The 26,021-nt window shown below is 31.2% G+C and overlaps 1 protein-coding gene across 7 annotated transcripts in view; it reads right to left on the bottom strand.

Annotated features, from left to right (window-relative positions):
• Positions 1–26,021, bottom strand: part of CCDC88A (coiled-coil domain containing 88A) — a 110,815-nt gene that overhangs the window by 67,099 nt on the left and 17,695 nt on the right. For all 7 annotated transcript variants that reach the window (XM_011363952.2, XM_011363951.2, XM_023532861.1 and 4 more), the window contains 3 exons: positions 16,949–17,057; positions 6,945–7,014; positions 4,942–5,000 (listed from right to left, as the gene is read on the bottom strand). In XM_011363952.2, coding sequence (XP_011362254.1) covers positions 4,942–5,000; positions 6,945–7,014; positions 16,949–17,057 — 238 coding nt within the window. The remainder of the gene's footprint in view (positions 1–4,941; positions 5,001–6,944; positions 7,015–16,948; positions 17,058–26,021) is intronic.

Here is a 26,021-nt window from a genome sequence, read left to right as displayed (position 1 = left end):
CAAACGTGTAATACAATAATTAATGTTCTAAAATGCTAATTTTTAAGATGCTTTATAGATAACTGGCAGGAAAACAATAGATTGTAGCTCGCAAGCCAACCAAGTTAAAAACCAGTTTTCTGAATCAAATAATGTTAGAATTGCTCGTGAGGGTACACATAAAGGTCAAAATTTTAATTTTAACCACACTTGACACTCACCCATTTACTTTCAGCACTATGCAACCTGGAGAAAGTCCAAAAAAAGTAATATTTTTGGATATAGAATAGCTACACTGATATAAAACCTAAGTTCTGCTGAAAAAAGGTGAATTTTACATGGTCTTTGGAGAAAGAAATTTCCAAACAACATAGCAAAAATTTTTCCTTCTGAGTAGGAGACTTCATTTGGGAACCTCTCAACTATCTCAGGGCTCAGATGCAGAGCCATACATCTGTGAAAATTCTAGATGATGCTCAGAAGTGGTTCAGCAGACTTGTGTTATCCATTTTAAAAGATTCTGTTGAAACTAGACTGGTTTAGTTAGTCAATAATGAAAATTCTCAAGCCCTGGCCCTGAATCATTTTCTTCATATCCAAAGTTATTCCTGTGGTTTATATTTATGTATAATTGAGGATAAAAGTGTCTTAATTATAATTTATTCTGTGAGTTAAGATATTTGGATCACTTACTGTTTCTGAATCCTGTTTCCTCTTAAAGAAAAAATTCAATTTCCTAATGCTTGTTTCCTTTTCCATTTCTTTTCATGAATACATCTTTTACAACCTGTGGTCCATTGAATTCCTAGACTCTAGTATCATATCAGCAAGTGTGATTTGCTATTTCTACATACAAATCACAAGTATAACATGAAATTGATCTTTATATATTATACTAAATATTATATTTTTAACCTATTCAACTACTAGATGAAAAGATTTTCTGTAATACAGATTACATTCTAGAAAGTATTCACACAATACTGTTGCCTGATTGGTTTCATCAATAGTTTCTTGTCCTAAAGTATATTTTGGCTCTTCAGCATCAACAAAGATTGCTAATTGTTCATGTAGTTACAATTGAAGGCTCTGACAGAAAATTTTGATTAACACATTCGATGTCATTAGCATTAGTGGCTCCCAAATACCTACAGGATAAAATCTAAACTCAATCTTAATATGGCAAATCTAGTCCTTTCAGTGACCCAATCCCTGGCAACTGGCAAATCCAGTCCTTTCAGTGAGTGACCCAATCCCTGGCAACTCTCCAGTCTAATCTCTTGCCATTCTCACCCATGCACATTACATTCCAGTCATACTTAATGTTTCCCAACGAATTGTTACATCAATATCTTTGTTCTCATTTCAAATACTACCTTCTCAGAGAGACATTCCCTGACTCTACAATCAGACTTAAGAAAATATTTCTTCTGTGCACCAATCTATCTTGTATTATGGTAATTACTTCCTCATACTGTTATTGTTTGGTTTGTCTGCTTCTAAAATTTAAACTTCTTGTCCTTTACTACAGCATCTGGTACCATTATTAAAAATCGGGTTATTAATATTTAAAAATACATATTGCCATTTGCAACAACATGGATGGACCTTGAGATAATCATGCTAAGCGAAATAAACCAGACAGAAAAAGTTGAAAACCACATGATATCATTTATATGTGGGGAAAACCATCTTCATTTTTATTGCATTTTATTTTCAACAATGATTACTTAAACTTAAAAAAAAAAAAAAAAAAAGCCTTTATAAACTAATGATTATTGAAAAGCCAAACCTTTCCAGCCCACTTCAAACCTTTCCAGCCTACCTAAAAGCAACAAATGAACAGGATAAACAAAGAGAGACTCATGGACATGGATGATAGACTAGTGGTTACCAGAGGATAAAAGAGGGGGGAGGGGGACGTAGGTGGGAGAAAAGGGGTCAATATGTGGTGAAAGGAAGAAATCTAACTGTGGGCAGTGAACGCACAATGCAATATATATATATATATATTGTACACCTGAAACTTACTGGATTTCATTAACCAATGTCACCATAATAAAAAGCAATCAATCAATCAATCAATAAAAATACAGAATGAAGCAATATTTTTCAAAATTGAATCCTTCTTCTTTTCTTTATCTGCAATTCTGGCATCAAAATAGATACAAGTACTAAGGGCTTTCAATTAAAAAAAAACTGCTGTGATTAAAATGTATATACAAAAACTGATTTACAATTTTCTTGATAAACTCATTTTACATCAAAGACCAAGGTCTGATAACTTTGCCACCTCCTCGTATCTATAGAAACTGTGAACAATGTTGATTCAGGTTAGAAGGATGATCTCCTTGAATCTTTGTTTTATACAACTGATGAGACCTATCCTCTCTTACTATGAAAAAAATAAACCTGCTTATATTTACTGTTTCTTTATTCTCAAATAAATTTGCTGCTTTGGGTCCTGGACATCTTCCAAACATACTGCTACAGATTACTCTTCACTGACCCAAGCCACATTTCCCTAAGGTCACTCTTTCATACTGCTAATACATTTCATTTATTGACTCTTTGAACTACTCCCCTTAAGTTAAAAAAATTATAAAGTTAATGTATTTCTCCCCTCAACCTTAAAACTTACCTCCACATAGCCATTCTCTCTAAACATCTCGAAATTGCCTATTTTCTAACTTACTTTACAATGTCATACCAGTGTATATTTATATGATTATTCTTTTACACAATTTTCCCATTCTGAGCTTTCCCTTATACATTAATCCACCCAAATAGTCTTCCTCCACTTTCTAATGACCATTTTAAATAATATCTACCTTACAAACCCTTCCCAGATAATGTGAATCTGAAGTAAAAGGATGTAAAATACTGCATAGGGAATACAGTCAATAATATTGTAATAATTATGTACAGTGCCAGATTAACCAAAGGGATCACTTTGTAAATTCTATAAATGTCTCACTACTATGTACAGTGCCAGATTAACCAAAGGGATCACTTTGTAAATTCTATAAATGTCTCACTACTATGCTGTACACTTGAAACTAATATAAAATAATGTTGAATGTCAACTATAATTGAAAAATAAAAATTAAAAAAATTGTTTAAAAAAGTTAAAAACAGGTCATCATAACCAGCTATTAATAGGAAAAATTAAAAACACTGAACATTGCTAGAAAATCTCTTGTTTTAATTACATGCTGACATTAATGTAAACTCCTTTAGGAGACAGGATACTGAAAAGGGTAGGTCTACATGTATATTATTTTACTTTATGTATTTAGTTCTGTGCATCAGTAAGAAGGAATGTACATATCTGACACTATAATTGCTGATTTCTAGCATGTCTACATTAAGTAATTTTTTTAAAAAACAGGTCCGTTACATACCTCTGCTTTACTCTGGTAGTAAAGTAAAATGACAGAAGTTGTTTTAAAACATGAATATCGACAGTCATTTAATGTAAAAAAAATCCATGGTAAATTTCTTTAGGAATTGGCAGAACTAAAAGAGGCTGGGATAGTTAACCTATCATAAACTTTATTTAGCTTATTAGAAAAAGGAATATTATTTCCATACCATCCTTTTCATTTTCCAGCATCTGAGTGAGTTATAAAAAATAGTAAAGTGGGGTAAAGCAGCTTAGATTTTATAATCTTCTTTTGTTGCTTTTACAGTTGGTAATAATGATGGTTTCTTTAACATTTTAGGCTTTCCCTAAACTGTTTATTTAAAAGAAGTCCCTGGTTCTGCTCCATTACCACTGCCAGTTTTAGTAACCAGCAATTAACAACCAAATAGTAACCAGGAACAACAACCAAATTTATGCTGTCACTAAGTTATCTAAATTTACATAACATTCACTAACAGAGGGTATTTTTTAAAAGCAAATACAGTACACGAAGGTTGTAAATTAAAGACTGTTTCTAACTCAGAATCTGATGACCAAATTAGAACAAACACTATATTTAACTTAATATTTAATCAATTATGAAGTACACACTTGTACATTACACAGCATAAAATTCTAATAACATACATTGTACATTTAACTCTTAAGCAGTCAGCTCTAAAAGCCCAAAATCTCATGGATATATAATTTCTGGCATATATATGTAAACATATTATTTATTTATTTACAAATAACTTCATTCTACAAATAATTGAGATAGTTTACAGTAGTACTGATGACTCATCCAAACTATGGCTGATTAAAGTAAAAACCAACAAAGTATAATATATTTTGAAGTCAGACTGGAGTTGAATCTCAACTCTTTAGCCTACTAGCAATATGTATCTTAATCTAGAGCAACCATCTTGGTTTGTCTGGGACAGTCCCAGTTTACATACCCAGTTCCACCTTTTGACTCTCATAAGTGTCCTAATTTGGATAACTTGAATATCACCCTACCTAAACACCAATCACCTTACCTGAAAAGAGATATTATGAGAAAATCTATATAAGGTCTCGTATCTGACTCAAAGTAGGCATTCAATAAATCATAGCAATGATTATTAATATAATCACTGATCAAAAGGGTAATAACTCAGACTTCTGAAACATTTTTTATAATTTCTGCCTCATTTTTTACTGTTAATCCCACTTCCCTTCAATAACACACACACATGCATGCATTAATCATAAGAATTTTTTGAAAGAGGTTTTTAAGGGTATCTCTAAGGACACTTGAAAAACTTGAGGCCATTAGAAAACTCAAAATAAGAAAAGAAAAATTAAAGATTTTAAATATGACTGATAATACAACTAAAGCTTGAAAAAAAGTAACAGAATAAGTCTTCTTCTTCAAAATCTCTTTAGGAGGTTACGGTTATTTAAAATTTCTAATACAGACTTTGAAACCAATGGCTTATCCTTAAGTCTTTCAGAAACTAGAGCCTGAAAAAACAAGTTATTAAAATGAAATATGAAGAAATAGTTTAACTTACCTGAACTGCACAACCCAGTAAAAGTAGAAGCAACTTTTTAACTTCTTCTGTGCCTTGTTCTGAAATAAAAACAATTACTAAGTACAACATTTTCCTTCAGTTCAATTCTCTTATACTGGTAGAATCATTTCTAGAGGTAATATTCACAACCTGACCAAAAGATTAAGTCTACATGTACAGTGGAGAATTCAAAATAATAGCTCTGTGTATGCACAATGTGGTAATAGCAAAAGAAATGGGCAAGGATCTCAATTTTGAAGGGCTGCGGTATAGATAAAATACGCTTCAATACTCTGTGCAATAAAGTATGCTCACTATAAATCCACTACTTTTCCATAAATGATTGCACTACACCAACATGCTTACTTAAGAATTGCTAATATAGAGACATGCCACAAAGTCAGCCAACATAGTTCCTAATAGGTTTGACTTCTTTTAAGCCTATTAGTGTTTTCTTTCTAAAACACACATCTTACATGATTCATCTACCTATAAAATTTAAATGGCTTTCCACTACGTAGATTAACGAGAATCAAAACTTTAAATGTCAGCTACAGTGAGGCTGGTAAAATAAATGTACGTAACAAGCTGGATAGAAGTAATGGTCTGTAACAAACTGGAGAGCACATTCACTGTCCAACTGAATTTAGCTTTTCTTAAAACATTCAACTGACAAAAAAAAAAAAGGTCAATTCTTTAGGCTAGAATTTCACCATCAGGTCAATCTAAGATAAAGTCCAAATTATTTTTTCAAACATATCCTCCTACTCTCCAAGAAACAACCTACTTTCTTAGCCACATTATCACCCTTCCTCACATATACATACATGCATACTCTGCCTTTACTTTTGTTACTCCCTCTGCCTGCCTTTCTTCCCTTTCCCCTCATCCCTCTAGTAACCTACTTACTAATCACAATCCTAGGCACTGCTGTAACATCTGTGTCGTCTTCTCTGACTTGACTACTAAAGGTCCCTCCCTAATCCTCATTAATCTGTCAACTTTAAGAATAACTAATAGCTCCATATTTTGTCTTAACATTTTTACATGTTTCTATTTCATACTAATTATTACATGACTTCCCAGTAATCTGTATCTCTCACCAAAATACACAGACCATTTTCTTAATATTACTTGGTAATTACTAAATGCATGTGGAAGTAAAAATAATTTCATTCTACATATAAAATACTGTTTCATTTACTTGCATAATCAAATATTCCAGAATATCTCTTAAAGGCTATCTAAACACCTAATTCACCTCCATCTAATTGGTAGTTTAATAAAAACAGTTGCTTGATTTTAGCATTTATTTTGGTTTTATTTTTGTCTGTTTTGATTGAAAGTTGAAGTGGAGTGGAAAAAATCGACTTTGAGTTACATGTAGCCTTTTAAAATAAGTCCATTGTTGAAACTGTTAGGCAGTAGCTAATTTCCCAATTGTTCAAAAATTAAAACTCTGAACACATTTAAAATCTAGTAAAGGGCAGAAACTTTTTTAAAAAATAAATGATCTAAGAAACTGATTCTCATCTTTCCATTCAAAAGTAGTTCAATATAAATTACAACATATCAATCAGTAAAACCTTAGATTCGAACTACTTTGGCAATGGTAGATAGCAGATATATAAAAAGAAACCTAGAAATTATTTCAAAAATCACTTCTTTTCTAAGATTATGTTCCTTTAAGCCTGCAGCTACATTTTACCTTCCATCTTTGTTTATAATGAGACTCTAAAATATCACCGAAGTATTAATTTAGTAAAGTAAAAAAAAACACAGGACTTAATATAAAATGTATGTATGATCCATCTAATCCCAACTACAACTTACAAATATTCTGTTTATTTTCTCTATATAAAATGGACTATCACCTCCAACTTAACCCTATAAAGTCATGAAAAGCCTAGTCTGTTGATGTAAATAAGAAAGATCTGGGAGAGCATCACAGTATTAGACAAGGATAAGACTTATTATCACATTGTGCTAATTTTAATACTTACCAGAAAAGGGATTTTTGCCAATGATTAAGACATTTGGCAATGACATCATGATCAATTGCTGCAAAGTCTCCTGTAAAAAGACACCCAAAGATTGTTTTATGGGTAATGCTGACCAGGTAATTACTGAACAAAGTATAACATGATTTGTGTACTTCTCTGCAGGTAAGCTATACTGCAATTAAAAAGCTTTAAAAATAAGTAAATGTGGAAAAGAGGTTTTAACTCTTTTGCAACTTTAAGTAAATGAATTAAATATCTAAAATTATAATACAGATATAGACTTGTTAATAATATATCCAATACCCACAAAATAAAAGTGTCTAAATTGAACTGGTCTAATGTTTATTTGGTACTGAGTTTTCGGTATTAGATAATTAAACATTCCTCAATAAAAGATTACGCATGCCCATATACCTGTTTTGGTTTTGTTACTTCTCTGAGGGAACTAAAAATATCAACTGATATTAAAATTAAGAAAGCTAGTTACTTTATTAAAAATCCTATCTTAGGATCATTTCATGAAAGTGAGCTCTCCTTAAGTGGATCATTATTTCTCTCCTCTATTTACAATAGATATTCTACTTCCTTTGATTTCTGTCAAAATTTTAGTGACATGAATACATACACATTCTGATGGTACAACATGATTCACAAAGAACTGAATGCTCTCAAATTATTCATTTTAGGTAATACATAGAGTATGCACCTTCTGTTTATGCCATCTCTTTGAGAAAATGAAGAAACACATCGTGTTTTGACATTTCAACCACAAACAATGACACGCTACAAAGGTCTGGGATGAATTAGACTATAAGATTGATGAGTGTCATATGATATTACTGAAATCTTCACAAGATTATAGAAATAACTGTGAGTGTCTTTACAATTTGGCTTTCACTACATATTCAGACATAGCTAGTTACTGAATAATAAGTTTTTTAAATATTCAATTCTTTCTGAATCATTCTTAAAAATGGTATGACGAGGAAACAAATAATTATGAAAAGTATATTGCTTTTTAAAGATGTATAATCCTAGATCCATTAACGGTTTTTCCATAGCCAGTGTGTGGCATAACACCAGAGGCTAATTAGAATTAATCTTTTATCTATAATTCTTTATAGATATGAATTAAAGTTTCAAAATTTTTTCTTCTGTATTGTATTTACTAGCTCTTTAAAAATATGCATATATTTAAAGAAAAGAACATACTCAGTATGTGCATCATTTTAGATAAATATAAGTAATAATGTTAAGAATGTGTCAAAAATTGCTAAAATCACTTACTCCAAGGATTGATATTAAGTTTGGATATATAATAAATGAATTTTCCAGTTAAAAACAAATTACATAATAGCTAAATGAACTTAAAGGAATAAATTCTGAATTCATTCTAATTTTTAATTTCCTTGTCTTAAAGCAAAAATTATCAGGACTATCATTGTACATACTAAAAGAAATCATAAATAAGATGTATGAAAAAAGCAATCGCTGCTTTTTTTTATATCTTATTTAGTGAAGACAAACTAAGTCAGAACTAAGAACATTCAAATTCACTCTAAGGCTTTAAATTTTAGCTTATTCTAAATTATTTTTTTAAAAAGCTTTATCTCAACTTCAATATAAAAGATAATTTTGGGGTAACATCAGTCAAAATTGATAAATCAACTAGAAAATATCAATTTATATTTCCCAAGCAATTAAATTGATTTACCATGTAACATTTTATGTTGGTACACTGATATAAGGAAAGTCTCCAACTATATAGGAATCTTCAATATGGTCCACTACCTCTTTTCCTCCACCTTCTTCATTAGCTGGCTCCCCACTTCCTACCTACTCTGTTACCCCATGTTCTTAATGCTAAGTCTTTCCATAAAGATGAAAGCAATCTCACATTTCCTTTCAGTACATGGTATCATCAATGACCTGACGTGTTAATACAGTTTGGCCTTTTACACTATGAAGTTCAATTATATTTGGATGACGCAAACTGCTATAATAAAGTGCTGAATTCAAACTTATCTCCACATATCTCAAAATGTACTCTAGTTTAGTGGAATCTGAATGCCTAGTATAGCATACTCTGGTAGAGTCAGAATGCCCAGGCTTAAATTTTGGCCCCATTTACCACATATGTGACTTTTGTTGGAAAAAGTAGGAGTGAAAGTAGGAGTGAAAAGTTGGAGTTAATGGGGGAAAAAAATCTACCTTTTATTTCCAAGTATTAATTTTAAATTAAGTCTGAAAGGTAAGGCAGCTAAAAATTACACAAATTTTAAAATCCCAAATTTTTCTAAAACCACTATTTAGTTCTAATAGTTCTTCAGAGAAGTCTAACCATATTTTTATAAAAATTCCTACTTCAATCTTATAAGTAACATTAAAAAATATACAAGACGTAAGAGAGACCAAAGGCTAAAAAAACTGACTGACTTTCCAGACTTCACTTAGCATCAAAGATGTTCATCATTAAAGTGCTTTAAAAATAAGAAAAAATATACAAGTAAGCCGAAGATAAATGACTTTGTTAAATAAACAGGAAGAACAAATTAATTGATGGGTTAAGGATATGTATATTAAAGATAAAATGTATATGAACTAGTGAAGATACTTCAATTTGTTACTAAGGTGATAAGAAACCCATAAAAAAAAATGTACAGAGAAAGAATCTTATCAATACAAGTGAAAAGAGGATAAAGTTTTGAGAAAATCAAGACATTCATTCAACAAATCTTTATTGCATGTTTATTATCTGACAGACATTACAGCAATGAGCAAACAAAAATTCTCATGGAATTTACATTTTAGTAGGGGTAGACAGAAAATAAGTAAATGTTTTTGGTGATAAATGCTAATGATAAAAATAAAGCATGGAATGACTAGGAGTACTGGTGGAGGTGGAGACAGGGAGGTGGCAATTTTTTAGAGGTATGAAAGTATTCAAATATAAAAAAGTTGAGAGTTTCCAGGACCACTGAAGCAAAGTTTCCTTGAATACGCAGAAAATTCACTCCAGTATGAAGACAGTCCAGAAAGATTTGGAGAATGGCGTTACTTAATAAAAAGAAAAACAGAACAAGACAGAACTGGCAAAGATTATGTTAATAGGAAAATAATAGTAGAGGTGCTTTGAAAGATGCTATAAGTAATTTTGTTTCTATTAGTTTTATTTGGCTTTATATAACTCTTCCATAAAAATTTTAACTATATTTTTTTGTTGACCATCTAAACATTTATTTTCAAGTTTGTGTCAGGCATAGACGTTACTTAGTTACTATTCAAAGATAACCTTACCTAGGCATCTTTTCTTCCTATATGTTATTCATAATACGTCCTTTAACAACACTTCTGGCAAAGGTCTGGGCTCATTTCTCTTTCCTGACTCATATACTGAGCAAAATGCTCCTTTGAAACTCTTGTAATAAATCTATTTTAAAAATTGAAGCATAATTACATTTATCACACTATTTATATTTGTCTTTTTACCTGGATAACTACTGAAAAGAATTAAGATGTTTTTCCATGTTTTAGTAGACCATAGAAAAAAATCAAATGAATGGCATTAAAAGGAAAGAACATCTAACCAAAGTGTAAAAACATGATGGAATATAAAGCATCTGTTGTATAACAAAGGGTCTCTTTCCTTGGCTACTGAATTTTATTAATACTCCAAATGTGGCTTATTATAACAAATATTAAAGAAAAACTTAAGTTGTTTTCTCTGGCAATTATATTAATGGTACTGGTTTTGTTTTTAATATTAGTACAAAAACTTCCTAATAAATTTAAATTTGCTAATTTTAAAGTGTTCTTTTTGGGCCTCGAAAAATTCAGATCATTATTTTTAGATTAATAAATAAAATTTGCTTCTTTTACTACTTATTAAAACTGCAGCCAGTGCAATCATACCAAACACTACCTGCTGACAGTTCTAAAAATGAGCTAAGATTGTTACTTGTAAATTGTCTTTGTTAATCAAATTTGCTCTCTCTCAAAGAAATAAAAATAAATGTTTTAAAAAATGAAAGAGCCCAGGTAATCTACATAACAGCTATAATTTAGTTATTTTCTGACTTGAAAATTTTAAATATTTATTTGCAAGACAAGAAGAGATGCTTGCTGTGGATCAAATGGTTACCTGAAAAGGTCTGAATTTCCACTTAAACACAAGGAAGTATTAAGTTTAATAAACTTTCTAAGTCTAATGTTACCAGTTATTTCTCTCAAGATCTCACATTAATTCATTGTCCTTATTTATCACAACCAAAATTATTTACTTATTATCCCTCTACTAGAACCATACTTTCCATGAGAATAGGGACATGGTTTGTCCTGTTCACCACTGTAGCCCCAATGCCTTGGCATCCAATAAAAAAATAGCAAAACAGAGGAAAATTTGAATGATATAATTTTCACTGAGCTTTTACATATTCTAAATCATAAAAAGAAAAAAAAGAGAATACTGACACTTGAATTTACCTAGCATTATTCAAAAGATACATTAAAATAATTCCCCCACTAACAATCATCACAGAATATTCTGTCAATTTTCCTTTCTCCATAGGAATCATTTCTGCAACATGACCATGATGCTTACCATCCCACTAAAAAAACAAAACAAAACAAAAAACTTGGAGACATGTACTTGTGAATTTTAACCTATCCAAATTCACTTTCCTTTTGTGAGTCAGAACAATAAAAATATACTCAAATATTTTACCTCAAATACTTTTTCTGAAGGATGTATAAGAAATAAAAAATATTTTTAATAGCTTTAGAAAGACTTTTGGGGGAAAAATCTAATTTTTCCAACAGATAGGTAATTTAACAGGTGACAAGAACTGCATCTATTTGGACTTCGCTAACTTTAAATCTGTCACATTAAAGCAGGCAATATCTATCTTGGTTATGTATATAAGAATAAAAAATAATTTTAGTAAGTCAATCATGTAAATAAGATGGATGAAGTATTTCTGAAGATATTTTACAAGTGCCTTAGAAACATTTTATCAAAGCATGCGGGGGTTGGGGGCAGGAAGAGTTGGTTTGGTAAACTTCTAAAGGAAAGGCATAGGGAAGTGGTAAAAAGGATTTCAAGCCTCAGTAATATTTCATGTTTTAAATATCTAAAAGGATATCGACAAAAATGTTAGGATACTCAATCTTTTCTAGCAATTAGTCCACTGGTATTGAAACTTAGATTTAAAAAAGAAAGAAAAAGGTACAGCTTGTCATCTAGCAAATGTTAATGAAATACTTACAGATATTTCTAAAAAAAGTGGCAGTCAAGAAAAATCAAATCATTAATAATAATAACCTCTGGGCACTATTAACATTTGGGCTAAAAAATGTTTATAAAAAATTTAGCACAGACTTTTATTTCTGGCAACAAGGAGTACTAGATAATATATGACAAGGCGCAAAAGAAAGTAAAAAAATAATTCTTGGTTAAAAGATAATAGAAAAAAACTAAACCCATAGTGTTCCTATACTCTAATAATGAAGTGTCAGAAAAAGAAGTGGAAAAAATAATTCCTTTTGCAATTGCAACAAAAAGAATAAAATACCTAGGAATAAATCTAACGAAACATGTGAAGGATCTATATAATGAAAACTATAAGACTCTATTAATAGAAATCGAAGAAGATACAAAGAAATGGAAAGATATTCCATGTTTTTGGGTTGGAAGAATCAACATAGTTAAAATGGACCATATTACCTAAAGCATTATGCAGATTTAATGCAATCCCCATCAAAATCCCCTCAGCATTTTTTTAAAGAAATAGAACAAAAAATTATCAGATTTGTATGGAAGCACAAAAGACCCCAATTGCCAAAGTCATCCTGAGAAAAAAAGAACGAGGCTGGAGGCATCACTCTGCCCAACTTCAAATTATACTACAAAGCGACTGTCAGCAAAACGGCATGGTATTGGCAGAAAAACAGACACAAGGACCAGTAGAACGAAATGGAGAGTCCGGAAGTAATGGGAAGCAAACCCATTATATGGACAAATAATTTTTGAGAAAAAAGCCAAAAACATACAGTGGAGAAAGGAAAGTCTCTTCAATACATGGCGCTGGGAAAACTGGAAAGCCACCTGCAGAAGAATGAAACTAGACTGTTGTCTATCACCATACACCAAAATTAACTCAAAATGTATTAAGGATCTGAATATAAGACCTGAAACAATAAAATGCATAGAAGAAAACAAGGGAACTAAACTCAAGGACCTTGGACTTAAAGAGGATTTTACAAATTTGACCTCAAAAGTGAGGGAAGTAAAAGCTAGAATAAATGAATGGGATTACATCAAACTAAAAAGCTTCTGCTCAGCAAAAGAAACCATCAGAAGGTAAAGAGACAACCATCCTAATGGGAAAATGTATTTGCAAGCAACGCCTCCAATAAAGACCTAATATCCAAAGTATATAAAGAACTCATACAACTCAATAACAACAAAAAACAAACGATCCAATCCAAAAATGGGCAGAGGAACTGAAAAGATACTTCTCTCTATAGAACATACAAATGGCCAACAAACATATGAAAAGATGCTCAACATCGCTAGCTACTAGGGAAATGGAAATCAAAACCACAATAAGATACCATCTCACACCTGTTAGAATAGCTATAATCAACAAAACAAGTAATAATAAATATTGGAGAGGATGCAGAGAAAAAGGAACGCTCCAACACTGCTGGTGGGACTGCAAATTGATACAGCCACTATGGAAAACAGTATGGAGGTTCCTCAAAAAACTAAGAATTGATCTACTATATATGATCCAGCAATCCTTCTACTGGGTATTTACCCCAAAGACTTAAAAACCCATATCCAAAAAGATATTTGCACACTGATGTTCAAAGCAGCATTATTCACTGTGGTCAGGACATGGAAGCGACCGAAGTGTCCTATGATGATTGGCCAAAGAAGCTGTGGTACATATATCCAATGGAATATTACTCAGCCATAAGAAGAGATGAAATACTACCATTTGCAACAACATGGATGGACCTTGAGATAATCATGCTAAGCAAAATAAGCCAGACAAAAAGTTGAAAATCATGTGATATCACTTATACATGGGATATAAACCGAAAAGCAACAAATGAACAAGACAAAGAGACTCATGGACATGGACTATAGACTAGTGGTTACCAGAGGGTAGGGGATGGGGGTAATGGGGAGGTAGATGGGGTAAAGGGAGTCAAACATGTGGCGACAGAAAAAAATCTAACTATGTCCAGTGAACACACTGTAAATATATATATGTCTTACGGTTAAAGTATACAGATGAAACTTACTGGATTTCATTAATGTCATCATAAAAAATAAATTAAAACAATTAAAAATAAAAGGATAAATTGAAATCTAAAAAAAAAAAATCCTGCAGCCACTCTGGGGGGAAAAAAACTGAACCCTGTAAAGGAAGGCAAGGAAGAAGTTGTTTTTCCTAGCATTTGCTAGAGATCAAGAGGATTTACAAAAATGTAGTCCCAGTTTAAAAATATATATGTAAACACATAAATACATAATTTATATATACACAAATGTAGAAAAAGAGACCCAGAAGTACATATAGTCAGAAGTACAAATAGTGGTAATCTCTATTAGACCCTGGAACTATTTGTATTTTCTCATTTTTTCAGTTTTCTACAGTATACAAGTATTGCCTCCAAGATAATATAAGCTGCTTAAAATAAATTAAAAGTGGTTCTGAGTTGCTTGCACAAAAGTGTTCTGGGTTGGTTGTACAAAATCTTCTCTGAAGCAATGCATCCTTGGCCTAGACACAAAGGTATTCTCACAGATAAATCCCGGCCCCCAAAATGAGCTCACAATTAAAATATATTTGTGCGCATGTGCACGTGTGTGTGCGTGTGCGCATACACACACACACACATCATTGCCACCACTACCACCACCCACCATCATGAGAAATAGCAAAGAGAAAACAAAGGACAAGTTCAGATCGCCATAGATCTTAGTTTTTGGAATTATCAAACATAAAATCTAAAACAGAACTTTTTTAATTTCTAAAGAAATGGAGGAATTAAAAGGATGACTAATAAACAAAAATGAAAATAATCAAACAGAAATTCAAAAAATGAAAGACATAATTATTAAGAATCAAAACTTAATCAGTGGGTAAACACAGATTTGGCAAGTATGAGGCAAATTAGCAAACTGAAATATTTGAAGGATATCAGATAAGAGAATAAGAAAGAGTCAATATTAGAAGAAACAAAATTAGCAGCCAGTAGAGAAAAAGGACAGTTTAACGTAAGAACAAAATGAGACTGACATTTGACTCTTCAGAACAACAAAAAATCCAGAGACAGAAGAATAAAATCTGCATAACACTGAGGGAAAAGTAACTTAACCTAGAGCTGCATACCTAACAAAACTATATTTCAAGAATAAGGGTGAAAGTAAGATATTTTCAGACAAATAAACATTGAGAAACTTTAATATCAACAAGCCTTCTCTGTACAAACATTTAAAGGATATTTCAGTAAGAAAATGATCCCAAAGGCAGGTCTGAGATAGAAAAGAAAACCATGAGAGGAGGAAAAAAGGAAAACATGTAGCTTGATCTACAGGAACATTAATTTTATTTGACAGTACCTTCAATATCTAATTTATGTTTGGGTTTTTTTTTTAAAGAACTAAAATACAAGACAAGAACAGCTTAAAAGTCACAGAGGAAATGCTTGAAGTAAAAGTATTCTAAGGTTATAGTACTATTCCATAAAAAAAGATACTAATTAATTTAGGCCTTTGCTAGGATAAGTATGAAGGATGTAATTTCAAGAGTAGCCTCTAAAAGAACAAATGTAGAGTGAAAAACTTTTAAACCAGTAGAAAGAAAAATATGTAGAAACAATTATTGATAAATAGTATAATTCCCCTAATAATTAAATAATTTTAAACTCGTTTGCTCCCAATAATATAGCTTTAAAGTGTACAAAGGAAAACTTGACCAATCTATCATCATAATGGGAGACTTCAAGTCATCTTTCTCAATAACTGATAGATCAAGAGACAAAATTAATCAGGCTGGAAAATGTTTGAATAATAAAATTAACAAACAAGCTTGCTCTGACTCTGCACTCAAAGAATTGGAGAACACACATCTTTTTCAAATATACATGAAACTTTAATGATAACTGACAAATACTAGGCCAAGCCAAGTAATTATTAACAAATGTCAAAGAATCAGTACAATATAAACCACATTCTTTGACCAAAATCAATGATGGTCTGAAAAATTCCATGTTAAAAAATCTAAAAACATACTTCTAAATAACTCATAGGTAATATAAGAAATCATAACAAAATTAGAAAATGCACAGAAATAAACATTAAAAAAATATAACACACTAAAATTTGTGTGACACAGCTATGGCAATTCTTAGAGGTATACTGATAGCCTTGAGAATGCTCATATTTAAATTGTGAAATAGATGTCCGATTTAAGTTTTGAAAACCAATAAAAAGCACACTCTTCAAAAGCATAATTCAAGTAGTCTAACAAAGTATTATACTATGCAAGTTCTCAGGAAACTGAACTGGTTTTAAAACTTCATAAAATATAATATTTGTAAAATTAGATAATTATGATGTGCTTGCTTGTATCTCTTTTTTAATCTTGTTGAAAATGACAACTTTATATTAGGTTTTATTTTTTATTATTATAATTTTAATTAGTTAATTAATTTTTTTAATTGAAGAAATGATTTAAAATTTCCCCGTCTACCTCATACCTCCCCACTCCCCTTCGGTAACCACTAGTCCATTGCCCATGTCCATGAGTTGCTTGTGTCTTAACAATGCACAAGAAATAAACTGTTATTACTGTTCTATCTTCATCAAACAGACTAGTACGTGGAATACAATAAGCGTTAGTAAATGTTAGGTGACTGATACTAAATAACACAAAAATGTGAATATGCAAGCAGTTATTAAAATACTAGATGAAAAAAAGAACACTTACCTGGTAATAAAATTTTATCTGTCTCACCAAAATAGACAGATTATGAATTCTAAGTGAGGCATCATTGTTGACTTTTTTATTTACTCTCTGACTCTCAGATTTAGGATTACTGTAAGAAATAAAAAAATAAAGTTTAAACTAAAATCATACTAAAATATACTTATCAAACTACAGATGACTAAAAATAATCACATAGTACATTTTTTTCTTTAAGCGAATTGTACATACATCTGCATTGAGAGATGATCCAAAAGGATGATTACTTTGACATGTATTCTGTGTTTCTAATTCATAATAATGCATCTGATATTTCTAAGACAGTGGCAAAATAAATTTGAAACATAAGTCAGATGTTGCCCTTCATTCTCATTTTGTCTTTCTAACTTATTTTTTTGAATATATATATTTCCATTACCCAAAATAAATCTATTTAAATTAAGATCACAAAATATGGGCTAAAAGCCAGTATATTCTAATGGAAACAAATCTCCCAACCCTTATCCAGCATTAAACTGTTCACCTTGCCATGCCAAAATTAAATAAAATGAAATATGGGCTAATAACCAATAAATGTTATATCATCTCACTGGAAAATGAGGGCTATATTTGAAAAGTCAATATCCCAAAAAATTAAAGGATGAAGTGATGACACAGGTTAATACTTTTATCTTGAATAAACTTTGTAGATTTAATGAAAGCAAAGGATTCAGTGATTTTGAGGCAACAGAAACTGGAAAAAAAATAGGCCACGGTTAAGAATGAAAAATTCAATGACACCAAAAGCAAAAGCAACAAAACAAAAAAATACAACACAAAAAACCAAATGTGGCTGCATCAAACTTAAAAGCCTCTGTACAGCAAAGGAAACAGTCAACAAAATGAAAAGACAATCTATGGAAAGAAAGAAAATATTTACAAGGCATACATCCGATAAGGGATTAATATCCAAAATATATAAAGAACTCGTATAACTCAAAAGCAAAAAAAAAATCTGATTTTAAAATGGGCAGAGAAACTGAATAGACATTTTTCAAAGAAAACATACAAATGGGTAACAGGTACATGAAAAGGTACTTGACATCACTAATCAGGGAAATTCAAATCAAAACTACAGTGAGATATCACCTTATACTTATTAGAATGGCTATCATTAAAACACAAGAGATAACAAGGTGAGGAGGATGTGAAGAAGAGGGAACTCTTGTGCACTGTTGATGGGAATGTAAATTGATGCAATCACTATGGAGATGCCTCAAAAAATTTAAAAAAGAACTACTGTATGATCCAGCAACCCCACTTCTGGATATATAAGGCAAAAGAAAAGAAAACATGATCTCAAAAAGATACTGTACTCCCATGTTCACTGCAGCATTACTTACAAAAGCCAAGATAGGAAAACTACCAGAGTGTACATCAACAGATAAATAAAGATTGCACGCGTACACACACACAGGAATATTATTCAGTCATGAGAAAGAAAGGAAATCCTGCTACATTTGCATCAGCATGGATGGATCTTGATGGCATTATGCCAAATGAAATAAGCCAGAGACAGAAAAATACTGTCTTTATTCTCACTTATATATGGAATCTTAAAAAAAAAAAAAAAAAAGTCAAACTCCTAAATACAGAGAATAGAAAAGATAAAAATGTGAATAGCTGTGTTAATTAACCAGATGGTGGGAATCTTTTCACAATGTATATGTATATCTGGAATCCTTTCACAATGTGTGTATGTATATATATAAAATCACCACTATGTACATTTTAAATATCTTAAAAGATGAAATTTTTAAATTTAAAAAAATTTAGTGAAGAGAACAGCATTGTTTTACTATTTTTACAAATCTCTTTAACATTTAGTTTAATTTTTGTAAACAGGCTGATGCTCATCTTTATTTCTGCATTCCATCTATTCTTTGTGTTATTTTGGTTCACATATATAAAGAAAACACAGCTTCACACAGACATATAGAAGCAGGAAGACTCTATGGACCCTCTGAAAGGATCTTCAAACCATACACTGAGAACTATTGCTTTGCTTCAACTATTCTCTTGCTAGCACTCAGAAAATATTGATCCTTCTGTCCTTTGACCATACTCACACAGTCAATCCCCAACAATGGATCAATTCCACCATTTACACTGAGATTGATCATACCACTAGATGAGAAAATAATACAAAGTAAACTAAAATATCAAATAGGAAGGAAGAGCAAACTTGCCCTCTTGCCATAAAGAACCAGAAAACTGTAGAAAACATATGCAATAATTGCTTTCAGACTCTGTACAACAGGTAATGCAAAGCTATAATCCCTAGGTAGGCTCTCTCTAGTGAAATAGTGAGGCACTTTCCAGAATAAGCTATTGGGAGGGGTAACCCAAGTCTCATGGAACTTGAAGAGACAAAGCTTGAAGTTTAAGGAGATTGAAATGACTGAAAAATATTAGAGAGAAGAAAGCTATACTAACAAAGAGCACCAAAAATATGACCTTAAGATTTTGGCTAAATATTAAGTTGTGCATATGTACCCTAAAACTCCACAAAGCTGAGCAGAGAACAAGTACAGGAAAGCTCTATGCTGAGTAACGCCCAAAGATCACAAAGTGCAGAGAGGAATTCAAGTTCTGACCAAAGGGAAGGCGAGAACTTGACAAACACCCAGAGCATTTAGTAGAGACCTCAGAAGAGTCATGTTTTAGAAGAATAAACCAGCAATTGAGTAAAAGCTATGCCAGAACCTCCCTAACAAAACTTAAAAACAAGCCTTTAAAGGATTAAGCTGATTACAAGTTGACAATCTGCCAAAACAAAATTCATCACTCCTTAAAAGACCCAAACATTTCACAATGTAATTAATAACAATGTCCAGTATACAATCAAAATTACTAGACATGTAAAGAAACAAACGAAAAAATGTGACTCATGACTAGGAAAGAAAATGGAAACAGTCAACAGAAATAGACCCAAAAATGACAGCAGTCATGGAAATAGCAAACAAGACTTCAAAACAGCTATGATAAGTGCTCGTTTCAGCAGCACATTTATTAAAATTGGAACAAAACAGCTATGATAAATATATTAAAGGACTTAAAGAAAAACATGAACATTATGTAGTGAAAATGGAGACTTAAAAAAACTGAACTGGAACTTCTAAAGCTACAAAATACAATATATGAAATTAAAAAGTGGATTGCATGTACTTATCTATAGAAAGTAAACTGTAAAATAAAAGATAAGTAAACTTAAAGACACAGCTATAAAAAAAAAAAAACAGAGAGAGAGATTGATTGAGATTGAGAGAGAAAACTGAAATGAACAAAGGGGACGAAGTGCCCTATGGGGCAACATCAAACATATAGAAATGTTGCATGGACAAACAAAGATGTTTTCCTAAACCACAAGTGAGAATAAGTTGCTAACCTGATCCAAATAGCCCCTGAGTGTTTGTTTTCTACAAACTCATAACTATCAAAATCAGGAAATTAATAATGATAGATTTACTTCCATCTAATCTTTAGAATCCAATCAAGTTTGTTGTTCCAAATAATAAATGGAGGTCCGTTATAATAAAAGAACCTAGTTCAGAATCACACTTCGCATTCAATAGTCTGAATTGCAATCTTTAGTTTCTTTCAGCCTGGAAGTTTGTCTTTCTTTGAATTTCATGACCTAGATACTTTAAAAGGTTACAGTGTCAGTGATTTCACAGAATGTACTTCAATTGGGTATGCCTTATTAGAATGTATCTGACTCATACATAAATTCAGGTTATGTATCTTTGACAGGAAAAACACAGAAGAGATGCTGTGTTCTTTTCAATGCATCCTAAGGGATGGTACATGATTTTGATTTGTCACATTACCGATGACATTTACCTTTATCACTTGATTAAACTGGTATCTGCCAGTTTCCTCTATCATGGTTACTATTTTCCTTTTGTAATTATTAAGTATTTTGTGAGGACACACTGAAACTTTAGCAACAATCTGATCTTCACCAGTCTTCAGTTTATTTATATCAGTACACTCATGGTTCCCTATAATATTCAATGGATCATAATCTATTATTATAATTACCTTGATGACTATTGAGGGTTGCCTTTTCATTTTGTTGATTGTTTCCTTTGTTGTACAGATGTTTTTCAATTTGATGCAACTCCACTTGTCTATTTTTGCTTTAGATGCTTGTGCTTTTGGGGCCATATCCATAATTGAGTTATTATTTGAAACCACTTTATAATTTTTTCTAGGAAGACCTTTTATTAGATATATTCTTTAATGCCTTCTAGTTTTCACTTTCAGAGTGAATGCAATATTTTAAAAATATAGTTGCTAATAGGTTATTACTGATATATGAATGCTATCAATTTTTGTTTACTGCTCTTATCTTTAAAAACCTTGCTAAACTTTCTTATTCTAACGGCTTGTCTGTTGGTGCTCTTTGAGGTCTTCTTGAATATAATTTGCAGTTTTTCCATATTGATAATCAATTATTCCAACACCAGTTATTACAGTTTATCACTCCCCACTGATCTCTACTTTTAGAGTCTATTCTATCTATCCATTTGTCTATTCCTATGTCAGTAAAACCTTTTTTATATGATTATAACTTTATTATTATCTTGAGTCTACTAGAACAAGCCCTCCTCTTTTGTTTTCATTTTCTAAATTGTCTTGGTTAAAAATACATAATGCTCTTTTCTAAGAATTTGAGGATATTTATTATAAGGTTCTATGAAAAACCTCATTGAGAGTTATTAGAATTTTGTTAATATTAATTTGATTAAAGAATGACATTTACGTTAGTAAAATTTTTGAATTTCCCCACAAAGATCTTATACATTTAAGTTAAAAAATTTTTTCTTACTTGGGTTTTGTTTGTCAAATGGATTTGTTTTCCATTACACTACCTACTTATTGCTAGTATACGTCAGGAAAACTATAGTTTTCATATACTGCACTTCTGATTAACCATCTTTCAAAATGTACTCAGGTAATTTTCTTGGGTTTTCTAGGTAAAAAAAAAAAAAATCAGCAAATGACAGTTGACTCCTCTTTTCCAATCTACATCTCATTTCTATTTACTCACTGCATTAACAAATAATAATGGAGATAAGAGCTAACCTTATGTTCTCAAATTTAACAGGACTGTTTTTAATGTTTTATCATTAATGCATAAAGTTTGTCATAATTTTCTGATGGATACCTTCCTTCAAGTTAAGTTCCCTCCTATTCCTATTCAATATCTGAATGGGTGCTGGATTTTGTACAATTTTTCCGTATCTACTCTCATCTGACTCTTCTCCTTTAATATGTTAATGTAGTGAATTACATTGTTACTTCTAATACTGAATCAGCCTCACAAACCTAGACTATTTACTCATATCAGCTCCACCACACAGTATAACACTATCCCCTTTTGGGGGCACATAATTCTATCATAGGTCTTCTAATACTTAATTGCGTTTATGCCTCTCACTTCTCATTAAACCATAGCTTCTGACAGAGGCCATATTTTTCATGTTTTTACCTGTAAAAATAGCATATATCCTAAGCATAGTGTTTTAAAATTTGTTGCTTTCTAATGAGAGTCATGAGATGACATTCTCTGAGCTAACAACTCACTAGGCAGTCTGGAATAGACACTAAGGTTTGTGTCCCATAGATTGGTTGAATAACAGAGTCCTAAACAATAACCTGAGATCTTTAGACAAGGGAGAATAGTAGTAAGGCAGGCTAAATCTGACCCCTGACTGATTTATGCTTAATGCCAGGGAAATAATGAACAGTGAAAGGGAAATGAGAGTGTAACCTGAAAAGTAGTTCTCTGAGGTAAAAGCACCAACTAGAACTAGTTACTAACAAAAACAAAGAGACTATATCACATTAGTCAGATCATGTGTCATGGCAGACAGCCACATGGTCAGGAAGTCATGATTAAAATCCATGATTATATGTTTTATATAATCAACTCTGGTACACTTTTAGTCAATAAGTTAGTCAATAAGTTAGTCAAATACTCATTGAGTACCTGATATGGCCATATTACTGAATGTATAAAAGCTTAGGTTAAGTCCAGCTATCACTGTGGACAACAATGTATCTACAGGTACATTTGGGAGAAGAAAGTAGGAACAATTTTAGTAACAAAAATGTTAGGTATATTACCAAAAGTTATGGAAATTTCATTTGCAATCATAGTCTGTAAATATCTTTCCTCTCTAGCCTTCTATCTTATTTCTATTTTCTTAACTCTATATTTGAATCCTCTCATGTATTTCTCAACCATGAATGTCTCCTATTTATATACTGATAACATTTAGATCTAAAAAATACTTTAGAGATTATCTAGTTTCACTATAAATCAGAAAATCAAAGTCCAAAATAGTAATTTACCTACGATCTTACCGTTTTTTTTCCTTTACTCTCTTTCAGCCTTTTCTCTTAACAGGATCATTGAGAAAAACAAACAAAATAAGACTAATAGCTTGGTTTGAGCAATGTTATCTATAAAACCCACGTGTATAAATCATTTTTATTGTACTATTTGAGCATATTCCTAATTGTTTTCACAGTAATCATTTTCTTTCCCAATCTGTTTATTACAGTGAAATTTTATTATAAGCCTACGTATTTAATTCTGACAAAAATATCTGACTTCAATATTACAACTGAAAATGTATAAAAACTAAAAAAACCTGCAATTTTATAGTGCAAACCCGTTATTGCATGACAATATAGAATTTAGATTACACTTTGGGATGGATGTCTAGTATTCTAATAATCATGCATGATTTCATTCTCAATTTTTTACAAATATTACCTTTGTAAAAAAAATATTATATTTGTCCTTGACAGAGTTGCTACCAAGTTTGTTTTCTAAATTGATTTTTTTTAAATTAGGTATTAAAGTTTTGTTTAACATTTTATGTTTAACATTCTTCATATGATATTTTGAAATTTATTCAGTTGCCCAAAAGGTTTTGTAGTCTCCTTTGCCTAAAGGTCTTCTAAGAATTACCAAGTTTTAAGAATTTAGAATTTTGGGCTGCTCAAAATCTTTTAAGAATTTTTTTCATAAAAAATTTTTATAAGTTTTATATTAAATTTTTCAGTCTTTGAGAAAGATTGCTTATAACAAATTAAGACAATTCTGAATATAAAAAAAGGAAACTGTTTAGTTTTTATATACTAAGGGTTTCAAATGAAACTAGGAATTTGGGGAAAAGTGAAAAATACAATTTAGATAAACTAGAAAAAGTATTTTGAAAAATGTATGGAAAAGTACTTCAACACCTTAATTAACCTCATATTCAACAGAGATCTCAAAGATAGAAGAATGTAAGTTTGCTGCATCCTTTTATAAGCTACATGTTTAAAAATCTTTGCTATAATTACATGGGATGAGTACATTTCTGTGATCTAGTAGACTCACTAGGAAATCCAACAGAATAGTGGAGTTCTTTGGCAGAAGAGGCTGATACCTAGATACTCAGAGCCGCAGTTCAGTTTCTAATCTACACTGTACCAATTGCAAGTTATTTTAGTATGCAAACAGCAATGTAAAGTTCCTATTTCTTTAGAATCACTGGTCTTATCTATAAACTTTCAGGATGTGCATACCAACATAACTGCTAAGCACTCCAGGCCTGGACCTAGAGAGCAATAAACTTTCAATTACAAGGCTTGGGTTTCCCATTTGATGCATGCCTAATTTGAGCTAGGGTCAAATTGACATATGTTAAGATCATGGAAAGCAGGCCCTTTCACCCCAAGAATGTGATCCTCTTAATGTGAGAGGGACTAACTTCAGGAGAAAATGCTTGAAAAGTCCTAATCTCCACTCTTATTAAAAATATTTGAATATTTAAGGGCAGATTTACTGGAAATTATGCAAATCAAGAAAGTTAATAATTTCAGGAAAAACAGTATTTTTTATGCAATAATTATATACCACCTATCTCTGCAGGAAACATTATGTAGTTATACTAATATAAATACTGATTACTGATTTAATTAAACTTGTAATAAATATATTAGAAAAACAAAGAAAAAGAAATAGAGATGGGGCATAAAAAGAGCTAAAATCTCATCTATCATTATCAGAAGTCAACAGGTAATGTTTAAAAGGGATAAATCAAGAAATACTACGGTAGGCATATTATCATTATAGTATATGGGGGTAAATGACAAGAAATTGCTTAAAAAGTTAAAAGTTTTTGCTCTGGAGAACAACTGACATATGAATAAGGTTAAGGCAAGGGATACCCATTCTTCATCATGAACCTTTTGGTATTAAATAATCCTTTAACTATGTAAAACTTTTTTAAAGGGGGGAAAAAAATGAAAAATTTGTTTTATGAAGCTTGGCCATTTTATTTCCTTCTAAGGAAAAAATAAGTAATAGTATCTGACTGTTACTTAGCCGAAGCACATTTAATGAGGCTATGTACGTAGGATTCGATGCTAGGGATTCTGAGTCACATAGCACATGTGAGACTACGCATAAACTTAATAAAACAACATAAAAAATTTCTTCTGTAAAAAGTATATATGCTATGTAAAGACAGAAAGCACTCCATTCTCACATGCAATTTAATGTTTATTTCTTTATACAGTAAAAGTTGCAGTACATACAGTAATTTAAACAAACTAGATACAGTATGACTCCAGAATTCTCTAAAAAATTTGTGGTCTTATTAAGTATTCTAAGTATTCTGTTTTTCCTTCATGTTTAATACTTAAACTGCTAAACAAAGATTGATTCAGAACAGGAAGTTTTGATTAAGCTCCCTTTGAAAACACACCTTTAAAAAAAAAAAAATTTATCTTTGTCCTAAATAAAAGAGCTACTGAATCATACATATGTAATATATGAGCAAGTACCTTTTTAATCACACATAGCTATTTCCAAACTAACATAATCTCAAATCAACCAGTTCCTTTTATAAGATAAAAACTAAAAAATGTTGTAGAGGCAAATAATCTAACAATATAGCTTAAATTTGTCCAGCCAGGAGTTAAATGCAACATGGCAGCAAAAGAGGGCCTCAAGCAATTTCACATTTAT

This window comes from Pteropus vampyrus, unplaced genomic scaffold (genome assembly GCF_000151845.1).
Source record: "Pteropus vampyrus isolate Shadow unplaced genomic scaffold, Pvam_2.0 Scaffold91, whole genome shotgun sequence".
Taxonomy (NCBI): Eukaryota; Metazoa; Chordata; class Mammalia; order Chiroptera; family Pteropodidae; genus Pteropus; species Pteropus vampyrus.
This window is presented reverse-complemented; position numbering and strand designations above follow the sequence as displayed.